The sequence below is a fragment of the Pogona vitticeps genome, chromosome 5 (assembly GCF_051106095.1).
Source record: "Pogona vitticeps strain Pit_001003342236 chromosome 5, PviZW2.1, whole genome shotgun sequence".
Lineage (NCBI taxonomy): Eukaryota > Metazoa > Chordata > Lepidosauria > Squamata > Agamidae > Pogona > Pogona vitticeps.
The window spans coordinates 94,002,277-94,017,505 of record NC_135787.1 but is presented as its reverse complement, the minus strand read 5'-3'; the positions used below and the strand labels follow the sequence as shown (position 1 = coordinate 94,017,505).

The 15,229-nt window shown below is 40.9% G+C and overlaps 1 protein-coding gene across 1 annotated transcript in view; it reads left to right on the top strand.

Moving 5' to 3' along the window:
- The window catches only part of ABLIM2 (actin binding LIM protein family member 2), a 130,663-nt gene that overhangs the window by 6,433 nt on the left and 109,001 nt on the right, over positions 1-15,229 (top strand). Inside the window, exons 2-3 of the mRNA XM_020805785.3 lie at positions 11,985-12,128; positions 13,864-14,047. Of these exons, the coding sequence (XP_020661444.3) occupies positions 11,985-12,128; positions 13,864-14,047 (328 nt within the window). The remainder of the gene's footprint in view (positions 1-11,984; positions 12,129-13,863; positions 14,048-15,229) is intronic.

Genomic DNA, 15,229 nt, shown 5'->3' with positions numbered 1-15,229 from the left:
GTATGTTAAAGATAAGCAACTGATCAACTTTAGACAAAAAGCTATAAATGGCTTGGATGTTCAACTTGTTCAGTGAGAAAAATCCAGTCTGTCTTGGGCTTGAACAAGTGCTTGAACACTGGACTGGAGTGACGACCGGTGGGACGGACAGGAGCGGCTCGTGGGCCATAGTGGCCCTCGGGCCACATTTTGCCCAGGTCTGGTCTAGAGTGTGGCTGAAGTCAAGCCCTTTAAAGGCAGGTTATTTTAAAAAGTGGCAAAGCCTAGGTAGAGGCTGGTCACAGCTGTTGCGCCTTCCATCCCACTACTTGCAATGGGTGTCAGCCACCATTGATTAACTGTTGTGAAGACAACACAAAGTGTGAAGTTTGGTCCCCTTCCTGAAACAGTCTGTGTAATTTATCCAGAATTCCTTATATACTTCCCTGTAGGACATTTGGAATTTTAAAAAGCCACTAATGTTCCCTCTAGGGTTTGTGACTGCTTGAGTGCATGTGGCTCCTTCCACTGCATGCAGCTTTCCTCCTTGTTTGGGGTAGGCAGATTCACAAGGGGACTGCGAAAGCCACCCTTCACATTTAAGTGACAAGGTTAAGTGACTTGCAGATTCATTTGTTTTTGTTGATATTCCCCATATGATTTTGACTGCCTTTTCCTCTACAAAATCCAGCCTGAACATCAGGCATTTCGCATTCCAACGTAAAAGTCTTGCATACACCAGAAAGCATGGATGTTACGAGTTAAGATGCTTGTCTTACCTTTTGTACCATGTCGGCAGTAAATATGTTCTGATTCTATAGATATAACCACCACATCATACTGTGTTTTTGGTCTTGGAATCCAAGTGTTTTTCCTCAACATATTGAACTTGTTTCTGAAATGCTGTGTCATATTGAATAAGATTTTTTTATTCTAAACTCCTTATTCCAAGTGTCTTACAAAGCATGGGGTCCTTCAGAACTGAGTGGCTGTTGGAATGTCATTGTTCTTTCTGAATAACTATATCTACGGCCAGCAATTTGATTGCTTCCAGTCATTTTCTTGTACACTGCAGTACTCAGACATCTCCTAGGTTTACTAGGGATACAAGAACAATGAAGCCAGTGGGTCAGATGCTACAACACATACGGTGTAAGTTTCATAGTTTCTGTTACTGAACCATTGCTTCACAGGTTGGCCTTCATGGACAGATTTTCTTGGTGCAAAGGGGTGGTTGTTGGAATTGGACCCTTGAAAAGACACATTAGACCAGGCTTGTCCAACCTGGGGCCCGAGGGCCGCATGCGGCCCAGGTCAGCTCGTAATGTGGCCCAGTGTAATTTTTTATTTTTAAAGAAATTCCAAAGTTTCAAGTTACACTGCCGGTGCTTGCGGCCGGAATGTGGCCGGGACATGTCACAACAATAGAGGGGGAGAGAGGGAAGAAAGGAAGGAGTGGGAGGGGAAGAGACAGGGGGGCTGCATGACTGCATTGCACCGTCCCTGTCAATAGGTGGACCCCCTCCCAGCCCCATAAAGCTGCCGGAGTCGAAGCTGGCAGGCTCTGCTGTCTGAGATCACAGCTGCCGGTAAGCGGAGTGGGGCTGCGGAGGACAGCTAGGGCTGCCCCCCCATGCAGCCCAAACCAAATGTAAGTGCGGCCCAAACCAAATTTTCATCTTCTAATGTGGCCCAGGGAAGGCGAAAGGTTGGACACCCCTGCATTAGACCCTTGCAGGCATACTGTGACTTAATCTGTAGGGCACTTTATGTTGTAAGCCGCCTAGAGTGGTCGAAATGACTAGATAGGCGGGGTATAAACAAACAAACAAACAAACAGACAAACAAACAAACAAACACTTTAAGGGAAATTTGTTCCAATTTGCTCTGACCATGGCACCATGCTGGAACAGTACCATTGGAAGTGTCCAGAATACCATGTATAGCCATAAGGTGTTTGGGTAAGTTAGACCTGAGGTCTTGGTTTTTATCTTGGCTAATTACACTGAGTTAGATGGAACTGATTTGGTGTGTTCAGAAAGAGAGTAATACCTCCTTGGGAGAGTAAATATTTCCAGCTACTTTGAAGGAGGGTGATTGTGGGCCAATTCCTTAAGAAACTCTCTTTCTGCAGATGTCTCTTTACTGGGCAAGGTATTCAAGAAGGTGAAAGTCCAGATCCAATCAACATTGGGTGGATCAAGTTAACTCAACGTATCTCTGTCTATATTCAGGCTTCCGTCCGGCACTGAAACAGTCTTTCCAATCCTGCACTGATTCAGAAATTCAAGAGTCCTCTGTGATTTGGCATGTTTTTATCACCTTTAACTGAAAATTAAATCCGCAACCTCACCTTAATGGAGATAGTTTATTTATTTTATTTTATTATTTGTTTCATTTCCAGGCTGTCTTTTTCCCACTGAGTGAAACCAAGGTGGCTCACAAGGATTACAAGTCACAGGGGAAAACACTGTATGTTGCAAGGTTAAAAAACAATTAAACATACAATAATAATTAAAAAGCAATTAAATAATTATACAATTTAAATTTTTAACACACACTTAAAAGAACAAAATCAAGCATCCAGGAGGGACTCAATCTTTGCTTTTAAAACCTGCCTAAAGAGGCAGGTCTTTAACTTTTGGTGAAAGGGTTAAAAAAGGAGGGGGCCAGCCTAACCTCCCAAAGGAAAGCATTCAGCAGGCTGGGAGCTGCCACAGAGAAGCCCCTCTCTCATGTCCCAGTCAGCTATGATGGCAGTGGGATTGAGAGAACACCCTCCCCTGAAGATCTTAAGCATTAGGAAGGCTCAGATGCTGAGATACTGTCTTCTAGAGAGCCAGAACCCAGCTGCAGGAAGAGGGAGTATTTTCTTCAGCAGCATCAGGGTGGAGTAATATGTGACTATGACAGGGTGAACATGCCAGGTAGTGAGCTTGCTCACGGTGAGCTGTTGTGGGCCCCTTTAAGATGGCTGAGAGAGTTCAGTCTGGGGGAAAGGCTAAAGCACAGGGAAACAGGACAACTAGGCAGCTGGGGAAGTACAGCAGCCTAGTGAGGAACACCTGCCCGAGGCAACCGAGAGCAAGATAAAAAAGAGGGAGGACAAGGCTTTGGGAGGCTGCTGATCAACAGAAGGAGAAGGAAGCTGGATTGATGCCTCGGAAGAGCTGCTGTCACCCAAGGAAGCCAGGAGGGCTACGAGATTTTCCTCCATCCAAAGGACCACTGATGACAGAGCCTCCCTCCAGTCATCACCCTGGAAAGGCAAGGCCCAGTGGGAGGGAAAGGGCTGGACAGCTAGCATCCATCTTAAGGACAATATTAAACCCTCTTTAAGCCAGGCAAAGTCTCGTGTTGACGGACGTGACCTGTGGCGCCTTCAGTGAAGATAACTGAGGATCCCATTGAGGGAGATGGTACCTGAGGACTAGTGTATGCCACTCGACCTGCTTCCTCCAAGGCTGCAGGGATTCTGTAAACCTGAAGTGCAACTGTAAATAAAACAACAATATATTTAAACCCTGAAGTTGAGCCTATGGAGTTTGTGCCAGGGAAGCCAGCTGTGCAGCACCAGAGTCTGGTCATGACCACAGTGTCAGGAAAAAAAAGCTTATTTCTTCCTTTTAAAATATGTTCCTTCCAGCCAACCCAAATCTTTTTTGTGCCCTGTAACTGAGACAGCAGACAACAAAACTGTGCTATGGCCTATTACAAATATCTAGATTTGGATACCTGGTTGGTTTTTGTGAGGAAAAGTCTGAGAAAAACTGCTGGAGTGTTCTTCTACTGCCAGTGTCTCAGCATCCCTATCCCCTACTGGGGTAGCCTGTAGTAATTTGAGGCAGTATTACCTTCCTTTGGTTTTTTTATTACTTTTTTGTTTTTTGCATGTTTAGCATAACAATATAAACTTAAATTACACTAAAAAGAAAAAAAGGGTTTAAAATGAGCAAAACAGAACCAAGAGAACAAAACAAAATAAATAGACAAATGGTCAATACAATACAAAATAGTATGGTATTATATACATTCATAATAAACTATCTTATGCATTTACAATGTGTTAATGAAGGGCTTCCATATATCTACATACCATATTTTTCTGTGTTAAAGACACCCCCATGTATAAGACACCCACAACTTTTCTAACCCAAAATTAAGAAATCAAAGTGGGGCTTAGTAAATGTAGGGGAAGAAGGATCAAAGTGCTGCAGGATCACTTTGATCCCTGCTTTCTCCCTTTGTGCTAAGCCCCATGGGGCTTAGAAAAGGAGAGGGAAAAGGATCAAAGCAATCCCACGACTGCATAATCATTTTGATCCCTTTTCCCTTTTTCAGCCACGAGATTGCTTTGATCTCCCCCCCCTTGCTAAGGCTTAGCAAGTGGAGGGGAAAGCAGGGATCAAAGCTCTGCAGGATCACTTTGATCCCTGCTTTCCTCTCCACTTATTTTTGTTCTCTCCTCAGCTTACTTCCGTGTATAAGATGACCCTCAATTTTTAGTTTAAAGATTTTAGACAAAAGTATAGTCTTATACATGGAAAAATACGGTAGATATCCTCATGGAGTTGCTGTATGTATGATATTTCTTTAACAGAGGCTAATTGTCACAAGTCGTCTGACCATTGTGTGAAGGGTGCCTTCCTTGTAAGGGTTGTTGTAGTGGAACTCTATTCAGTGTGAACAGACTGTTCTTTTCTAAGGCAAAGGTGGGTGTATGTGTTTGGCGAGAAGTAGCAATAATCGAAATATTGGTGTGCACCAAGAGAGACCCTTATTCCATGGGGATGGGGTGTGTGTGCACAACCTTGCTTTATCCTGCTGCTGCAATACCAATTCTGTCTTGCCACGAAGTCAGCCGCCTTCACCTATAACAAGCGGTGAAAAGGAAGAAGGCATTTGCCGCAATTATACTCCTATAGTGTAGATTAACCTCACATTTTGCAACGAGCTGTTTCCTCTAGAAAGTGCCTGGAAAAAACAACTGTTTCCAGAACCGGAAGTAGATTAGTGACTAACATTAGACAGGAACCAACTAGAGCTCCATGATCAAATGTAGTCAAGTGTCCATCAGTTTACAAAGCTATGTGGTTTGCTCCAAAAGAAGGTAGCGATTATGGTTTATTTGGAAAGGACATTTTAGATACAGTATGTAGAATCATATTAGTTTACGCATTGAAAAGAAGACGACTTTAATTAAAAAAACCTCCAAATGTGTGGAAAAGATTTCGTGCTTTTTTTTCTCTTCAGAAAACTTTCCCACACTATACTTTTGCTGGATACTATAAGAGCCAGAGCTTTCTAGGATGGACTATGCATGAGAGAAAAGGTGTCCTTTTTCATTTACCCTCTTATAAAAATTCATGGCCTTCCCCTCCTGCCTCTCTACAAGCCCAAAATAGAACTGCAGAGCTCCTGTTCCAGGCTGGCTGGAGCCTTGAACATGCCTGTCTTCAAACAATTGAAGTAGTTCCCCTGAGATTCTGAGCCCTATTATAGAGTATATGTTTGAAATCCTAGCTTCAAATCTAAATTTTATTATTTAGCCAAATGCCATCACTAGTCATTTAATAATGAAAGAAAAAAGTGGGGTAGACTGCTTATAATATAATTCAAATATAGTATAATAACATAGCCAATTTCTATCCCGTGTATTTTACAACAGTAAAAAATGTAATGCTTGTAAGAAAACTGATGAAAGCCAAACTCTACCTATTTGAAGTTTGGGTCTCCTGCTTTCTGACATGCTTCCACTTCCTTCATTATTCTAAAACATATTGGCATGTCAGTCTTAAGAAACCCAGCTCATCACCGTTTGATAGACAAAATTACTGTTTTATTTCCTGAAAGGAGAAAAGGTACATATAATCTTATGTATTTTGTTAGTCTGTAATATATCCACTTCTACCTAATCTTGTTTTTTCCTCAACCAACTTTGGTATAAGTTTGTTTGTGTAAATTATATACCTTCAAATCATAACCAATTTGTAGGGCTTTAAAGATAAGTGAGATGTTTAAAGAGTGGTTTTGCCAGTTCCACTCCCAATGAGTTTCCATGGCTGAGCAGGGATTTGAACCGAGGTCTCCTGAGTCCTAGTCCATCTGTCTTTCGATCCATTACATCATATTGGATGTCCAAATAAAATGTTTGATTAAGGGATCTGTATTGAGCACATCGCAACACTGTACAGGGTGAAGGAACTTGGAACTGGGATTTTAAATAAGTGCTTCTCCCCTTCCCACCTACCCCCTCAGTGGGACAGAGGGGAGGTGACATCTAATGAGATCTGGAAAAGCATGAGTTCCCCATCCCATCTTATGTTTTCCCAGAAGCATCCTTTTAGGGAGAGATTTGGCTTCTGAAAAAGGGCAGGAGTGACAATGTCTGTAGGCTGCATATAGCACCAAGCTGTTTTTCTTCTCTCCTGTAGCAACAAAGTATGATTGTAAATAATTAATTGTGTAATTAAATTTGATGCAAAACTGAAGGAGATGGCAGGGGCAGTTCTAATCTTGGCATAGCCATTTAATTAGGTTTGTTGGGCCAGGACCATTTCATTTCTTGAGATTTCAGCGCAAAAGCTTGAAATGTAGGCGGTCACAGGAAGGAACACTCCAGGAGCAGTCACAGCTTGGTGTTTGTGCACGTGGAAGACAGATGCAGAAATTCTATGCTGAATTTAAAAGCCAGTGTGCATTCCACCAACAGGTCTACAGAAGGCATGATAGCAACAAACACAAGGGTGTTTAATCTAGCATGTCTAAATAACATGCCCTGAAGCCATGAGAATAAGCCCCTAAATGTAAGGCTGCCATCTTGGCAGCATCCCATTCCTTTGAATTTCAGATCTAAAACTGAAATCTGGTGGATGGACTACCGGAACCTGAATCTCATGATCAAGGCTTGAGACCTTTCACTCTTACATGTAGTATGTGATGCCCCACCAGTCAAAATAGGGCAAACATTTTAAAACATTATTTAAAATGAACACAAAGCCAAAAAGGAGCTTTTGTAGGAATGAAGATATTGATGGGACTTGTAGTAGATTATAGGATTTGTAATACTAATAGAGAGGAATATCTTTAATTTCCTTAACTGAACAACAAAAAAACTAGTAACTTTTGGAATTAAGATTGATTAGCAAGTCACCAAATATACACCCCCCCCAAAGCATTTAACCAGCTTAATTGTGCAGACATTGCTTTTAAGGTAAAATGAAAATAGATCTTTACTCACTGAAAATTTGCAAATTGCAGGCTTTAGCTTGATTCAACGGTTACAGTAAGATACACAGAAGTATGGGCTCTCAAAGATTAGCAAGAAGAATGAAGAAAAAGGTTAAAACAGTAAAACAAAACATGGGTTCTCTCAGGCAACATGGTTAAGAGAAAATATGGAGAACATGAGGAACTCAACTGAGCGTTGTTGTCCCCAAAACTTGTGGTTGCCTAAAACAAAGGCATTAAAGCAATTAAGGCTTAAAGACAGAGGGCGGGTTATCTTTGCCTACAGTGTACGTTAATTGATCAAGGAGGAGAGGGGGTCATGCAAACTACAGAGCATGTGAGTAAAGAAGCACTTCATTTCAGGTGATCATGTACTAATTTGCATGCTGATTTCCTAACAGACTCCCATAAATATGTACCAGATGTTATTGTCAAGCAATGAGGAATAGTGGCTATGGTAGAACAGGTAGAGTGGTGCCCCACTTGACGATTACCCCATTTGACAATGAAATCGCTTCACGATGAGGTTTTTGCGATTGCTATAGCGATTGCAAAATGATGATTCAATGGGGTTTTTCTCTTTTACAACGATCGGTTCCCTGATTTGGGAACCAGTTTTTAGCATTACGATGATTAAAAACAGCTGATCGTTGGGTTTTCAAAATGGCCGTCCGCTGTTTTCCAGACCTATTTCCGGAAGACAGCGATGCAAAATGGCTTCCCTTATGGAGGATCTTTGCTGGACGAGCAGGTATTTCCCCCATTGGAATGCATTGACCGGTTTTCAATGCATTTCAATGGGTTGTTTTTTTCACTTGATGATTTCGCTTAACAGTGATTTGCCTGGAATGCATTATCGTCGTCAAGCGGGGCACCACTAAATGATTCAGGGCAAATCCATAACAAATTAGATGGGTATGGGAAGTTGGAAGACAAGGACTGATAGTTTAACTGCCAATTATAGAGTTTAGACTTGTAGATAGAGACATTCTTCAGTGGAGGCACCACTGTAGATTTAAAAATCTGCTCAGCAACCTATCAGCACAACCAAAGAGTACACGTTCCATTTTGTCAATAAGACACTAATTTTTCTTACTCCAATTCATCCTGTCTTTCAAATCTCTGTTGCAGTGCTAAAAGAAAAAGCATAGAGATCTAGCCAATAAAAATACATCTACAGTGGTGCCTCCACTTACGAACGTCCCTACTTACGACCAATTCGACTTATGACTAGCTCCAGCCGCAAAATTTTGCTTCTTGCGACTGGAGCTTCCACTTATGAACAGAAAAAGGTAGAGGGAAAAGGTGAGAAATTCAAATTGCTAATTGTAGGTGGCAAAAGAGGCTGCTTCTTTGTAGCTCTTTCACCCAGGCAGTTAGTGTGTGTCCTAATCTGAATCTTGGGACTGCCTCCTTCTGCTTCGGAGTGACTGTGTGTGTGTGTGTGTGTGTGTGTGTGTGTGTGTGTGTGTGTGTGTGTGTGTGTGTGTGTGTGTGTGTTGTGTGTTTGTGTGTTTGTTTGTTTGTTTGTTTGTTTGCAGGGAGGTAAGGTGCTGTTTTCTGCTTTTTAAAAACTTCTGGGTGTTTTTGCAGCATAGTTTTAGGCTGGGGCATTATGTTTCTGTGCTGTGATAGGTCTTGAGGGTTTGTTTGTTGGGTCCCCCCCAATTTCCAGTCTTGGAGGGTTTGGTTGCTTTTTGGTCCCCCCCCCATTTCTGATGGGTCGTGCATGCTTCCCTTGCTTTTTCCTGTTTTCTGTGCATTTCTGACCTTGTCCCTCTGTTCTCTGTGCATTTCCAATCTGCTCCGTTTGTTTTCTGTGCCTTTGCAATGGGTCCTGCATACTTCCCTTGCTTTTTCCTTTGCATTTCCGACCATGTCCCTCTGTTCTCTGTGTATTTCCAATCTGCTCCATTTGTTTTCTGTGCATTTCCAATGGGTCTGGCATGCTTGATTGCTTTTCTTTCCCCCTCCCTTCGGCCGGAAGGGATTAATCGCATTTCCAATGAGTTCTGCAGTGATTTGTCTGTCTGTCTGTCTGCCTGTCTGTCTGTCTGTCTGTCTGTCTGTCTGTGTCTGTGTGTGTCTGTGTGTGTCTGTGTGTGTTCTTTGGCTGGAACAGATTAATGGGGTTTCAGTGCATTCCTATGGGAAATGGTGCTTCGACTTACGACCATTTTGACTTACGTCCATCTTCTGAAATGGATTATGGCTGTAAGTGGAGGCACCACTGTAATCTGCATTTAACATTGAAGGCCTTTAGGCAAGATGGAGGGAGACTCTGGCAGTTGCTTTCAGAAGAGTAAGAGTTGCACTAATTCTTTTCTTACCTCAGATCATACAACTTACTCAACCAATAATTACAGCTTTTCCGCCATCACAATAAGAAGGGCTTCAAAAATATGGATAACGCTAAGCCAGTTTAAAATCTGTTTCCCTTTTAACATTTGTCCTTGTCTTCATCTTCCATAGCGTACTAAAGTGCAAAAACAATGGGGAGGAATGGTGAAATAGGGAAGGAGAGTGTGGCTCATGGTGCTGCTTTTCCAGCTTTGGATATTTGGAGGGTAGGATTTTCTTTGAGGCCGTTGTCCTTAACTAAAAGCTGCCGCCTTGGCTGGAAGGGCTACTACATGGAGGTTTATCCCACTCTTTAGCCCTCTGCTGGAACAACTGGGATTTCTCTTAAAAAATGTTGACTACACAGAGTGCTTAGAGCATTCCAACCCATCCCTAATGGGGACCAATCCATCCCAGACTGGTCTAGAGTTGGAGCCTACTGTTTTTTGGAATAATTAGGATTGGTTTAAACAAACACGGTGCCCTTTTTTATTTATTTATTTATTTATTTATTTATTTATTTATTTATTTATTTATTTGTTTATTTGTTTATTTATTTATTTATTTATTTATTTATTTATTTATTTATTTATTTATTTATTTATTTATTTATTTATTTATTTATTTATACCCCACCTAGGGGCTATGTGATTGCTTAAATCACTCCAGTGTGGGGTTGTGGGGGAGTGCTCTTCCTGTATGCCAGTGTAGAGGTAGATGTGGTCTGGCCGTGACTGTATATGGCACCCTCCATCCTGTTTTGAAGTGAAAAAAGGCGTTTTTGTTTTAATTTTTAAAATTTTATGTAAAATATTTCCCACTATTGTCCTGCATTACTTAAGTACTATGCCACCTACCGGAACGAGGACTGAAACATGGCACTCCATATCCTCCCATTTTTGTGTGTGTAAAAACCCAGAATCAATGCGGAAGGATGGAAGGAAGGGAGGGAGGGAGGGAGGGAGGGAGTCTGGGTCCCAACTGGCTGACCGCTGTTGCAAAAGAGAAGGCAGGAGGTGAGGAGCAAGAAGAGGCACATTGTGACAAAACAAAGAGATCTATCACCAACATGTGGTTGACTAGATCATAACTGCAGGAGCTGTAGGAGTGATTTCCATGTGAATCACACGAGTAATCTAATCAAACTCCAGCATTCCAAACTTCCAAACCAACCCAGAATAGAATCCTCTCTGTTGCTAAGGTAGCCACACTCTGAGTTGGGCAGAAAGTGTCCTGCTGCTTTCTGTAGACATGCTTCTTTGGGGGTGGGGTGGGGGGGATGTGCATCTGTTTATTACGTACTGTGTTTTGAACTGCGTGGATCATTTCAACACCACATTATTTTTATGCATGAGCTGAACGCCCTTGTCTCTTCTTCAGATTCCTCTGTTTACAGAACTCCAGTTAACTAATCTATTTAGGATAAATTGATAATTTGGGGGTGGTGGTGGTGGTTAAGGTAATGCCTGATGCTGAAAATTATTCAAGCTACACTGGTTCCTTGTAATCATTGCTTCTATTTCCTGGCCTTGAATATCAGCCATTGTATTTCCTTTTGCAAACTAGTGGCATGACTTTGGTGTGTTAAAAATGTGAACATCAGCTTGTTAACTTATGAAATTTGCTCCTAAGCGTTATGATGGTGGATTTGTGGTGGTTCTAATTCTATAATAGGTCTCTTTTGGTGTATAATGGATTCTGGTCATTATCATTACTGGGTCACAATATAATTAATTCAGAAAGAAAAAATAGAACTTCATGCTATCATGAATGGACAATTCTCCATTAGTTATTTGGGACATAATTAAATAAAGAACAGATGAACTCCCTTCTTATCTTTATCATTATTACGGTAATAGGCTATTTTAAATGTACATTCTTTCATTCATAATGTATTATTTTATTTATACCCCACCTTTCTGCCAGTAAAGGAAGCCAGGGCAGCTTACACAATATTTGAAAGACAAGTACAATTCATAATAAAGTAAATTACAATATTGAAATGCAACTAAAGGTATCAAATATTACATGTTAAATCAACAACAGAATGAACATTTTAAAACAATTTAAAAGTATATATTTTAAAATAGTAAAAAAGTACAACATCCTCCACTAAGACAGCCAATCATTTGCGAAGTCTGAGCGGAAATATCTTTGGCTACCAACAGGAGGACAGAACAGAAGACAGCTCAGCTTCCCGGGGGGGGGGGGCAGTCTGGTTGTATCACCTCTCCTAGTTCTGATAGTTCTGACACCCGAGAAAAGAATGTGGTTAGGAGTATTACTTGATTGTCTGCACTGTTGTGTAATCTGGGAACATGTTACATGGATATGACATTACACTGCTACGCTGATAGCACTTGCTAGTGAAAGCAGATATTTGGATTGCTTTTTCTGTTGTAATACTTTATTGAAAGCAACTTTTCTCCTTCTAGCTTCTCAGGCTCAGGCTGTGCGTAGCCTCTTGGAGAAACCCTCTGGGGCAGCAATCCTCTGCAACAATTGCAGTAATCCATGTAAAGGAGAGGTGCTACGAGTGCAAAAGAAGTATTTCCACATTAAGTGTTTTGTTTGCAAAGGTAGGTATTGATATTTACCCTTCTCCCTTCAACAACACTGGGGTTAGGGGTGTTGGACCCCTGTGTAGTTCAAAATCCATGTTTAACTCCTACATCTCCAAAAAGTACCTACAAAGCATAAACAGTTGATTCATACATGCATAAACACATGCAGAGAGAGAGAGAGAGCAAGAGAGAGAGAGCAGTTCTCTCTATAAGAGTTCTCTTCTATAGTATTGGAAGAATCACACCTTTGCACCCTTCCTTCCTTCCTTTTGCTTGGTTTTTCTGAACTTCGTCAGACCTCCAGACAAATCTTAGTTATTCAATGGTAGCAGGGGGGTATGGTAAAGAAGGAGCAGCCAAAACTCTGCTCATGACCCAGGGTTCAATCCCAGATAGCCAGCTTGAGGTTGACTCAGCCTTCCATACTTTCAAGTTAGATAAACTGAGTACTCGGGTTGCTGGGGGCAGCATTGTGTAGCCCACAATTGTAAACCACCCAGAAAGTGCTTAAGCACTATAGGCTGGTATATAGGAGCATGCTTTTTATAGAAACCTGATAGCAGATGTTAAGCATGTGTTGAATCTGACATTTTATTCAGTATTTACATAATGTTTATTCATTGATTCAGAGGAAAGGGAATCATTATTGTAAAGATGATTGAGAGGAAATCTCAGTACAGATATTTCTCAATACAGGATGTGATCAGCATTGAGGCGTAGTATTTCCTCAGAGTTAGTGTGTGAAAGTTGTGTGGTCTACTTGAGTTAAGAGTGTAATGGAGATGCCAAAAATACAAAACCATAGTCCTCTGTAGAAGGAAAAATAATGTTGACATGTTCTTTTCACAGAAACGGAGCAATGATCTTGTGTGTGAGTTCACAGGTTTTGTATTACACTACTTACATAAGACCACATAAATGTACAGTTGTTTGTCAGGTTATCTGATAGTTTATTATCAGAAACAAATCAAAAAAATGTAAGCTTGAAAATAACTATAGTGGTCACAAGAGAGAAAGACCTAAGCCACCTCTGAGCTAGTAATATTGTTATGAATTGGTATGTACCAGATCAACTCCAACTTGTCAGTCTATAAATAAGTTTGCTAAAAACTACTGTGTGTAATTTGAGAGAGGCTGCATAAGAACATTCTGTGGAGTGAGAATGTTTCGGATTACACAAGAAGATGGCCTGTACAGGGAAAATAGCCAGTGGATGATGAAAGCATAGAGCAAAACAAAATGTTGAATATTTTTACAGCCTGCTATGAAAATCAATCGAGCATCTTGTGGCTCCAAATTTATTATGGAATAATCTTTCATGAACAGCAGCACACTCACTCCATAAATGTATGAGGTGTTATGCTGAGGTACAGATATATGTTCACATATCATTGATATGGCAGGTATACATGATAACAGTGATGTTGGAGGAAAATGGAATACAAAACGTATGAACTGTGATAACAGTCAATATTTGCAAAACTATTGTTGGATAATAATAGGTGATATTTGCACTGATGAAAGCAATGTAATATTTGTTAAAATGCTTTGTCCTTCTTTTTTGTCCTACTTCATCTGTAGAGCATCTTACACATGACATTTTATTAATATCAGGAATGATAGCCTGAAATTTTATTAATATAAGGAATTATAGTCAGAAAACAAGTTACCAAATCTCAGTCTGTCAGCACTTAAAGCATCAGAAGTAAAACTCCTTCTCTTAAACATTCTGGCTTATTTTTTCCCACAGCTTGTGGATGTGACTTGGCCCAAGGAGGATTTTTTGTGAGAGAAGGGGATTATATCTGTACTTCGGACTATCAACGACTCTATGGCACACGGTGCTTCAGCTGTGATCAGTTTATTGAAGGAGAAGTGGTTTCAGCTCTGGGGAAAACCTACCACCCTAAATGTTTCGTGTGTGCAATTTGCAAGTAAGTTCTTTTAGTGAAACTTTGGATTGGATCTCCATCTTTGAAATGAGATGGACTAAGTGGCCCACTCAAGTTCAAAATGTTTCCGTTCACCTGATTTGCCATCTTGACATTTGCTGGATTTTTTGCTTTGGAAACTGTTTGGGAATTTATGATGACCCTGACATGCTCCAGTGACTCTAACCATCTCTGAAGCTTTCCTGTCATCAGAGCAGGCTGTCTGTGTGCAGGGGCCTTCTGTACTAGCGTGTCAGGGGGAACAATGTCATTCCATGACAGTCCAGAGGATTCTGAACATGCCCATCATATGCTTATCTAGGAATATGTAGAATAGCTGCATAAGAAATGAAGATCAAGAGCTCATATGAACAGTGAAGTTTCCTATACACACTGTCTACAGCCTGATCTTCCCAGGGATTCTTCTGGTCCCATAGTATAGAAAAGTGAAGTTGGAAGGGGCCTACACCATCAAGTCCAACCCCCTGCTCAGTGCAAGAATACAATGCCAGGTGATTATCTAAGTTTTTTCTTGAATGCCTCCAGTGTTGGAGCATCCACCAACTCCTGAGGTAACTGGTTCTACGGTCGTATTGATCTAACAGGAAGTTAGACATGAAATTAGCAAAGTCATTATGGTGATGATGACCTTTAGGAAGTAACTAAGACCACCTGTCAACAGTACACAGAAATGAACGACAGTACACAGTTGTTCAGTGGATGTCAATAGATGTGGACTGGGTGAAATAATTGCTGAGAATCAGATTTATACAGTTTAAACAGTTTCTTTCTGGTACATCATCACTTCCATTTTTAAAGTTTGTGCTCTGAATTTTCAGAGGGTGAGAGAGGAGAAATTATTATGTTTTTTCTCTGTTGCAGAGTGTATAGGTACATCAACTGTTAATTCCACAAGAAAGCAGGAGAAGCCATTAAAAACACACAACTACCCTTTCCTAAGAAATTTACATTCAGGATAGAAAAATCTATAAACCTGATCCTACGTAGATAGATATGTGCCCTAGAAAGCACGTAGGGGAACAGCAATGACAAAAAAGCTCCCCTTTCTTCCTGCCCTTCTTCTGCAGACAGCATAAAAACAGGCAGCTTTCTGTCATGCCCTTCACCATTAAGCCAAGTATAGATTCATTTTCCCATCTGTCTGTGGAGATGCAGGAACAAATA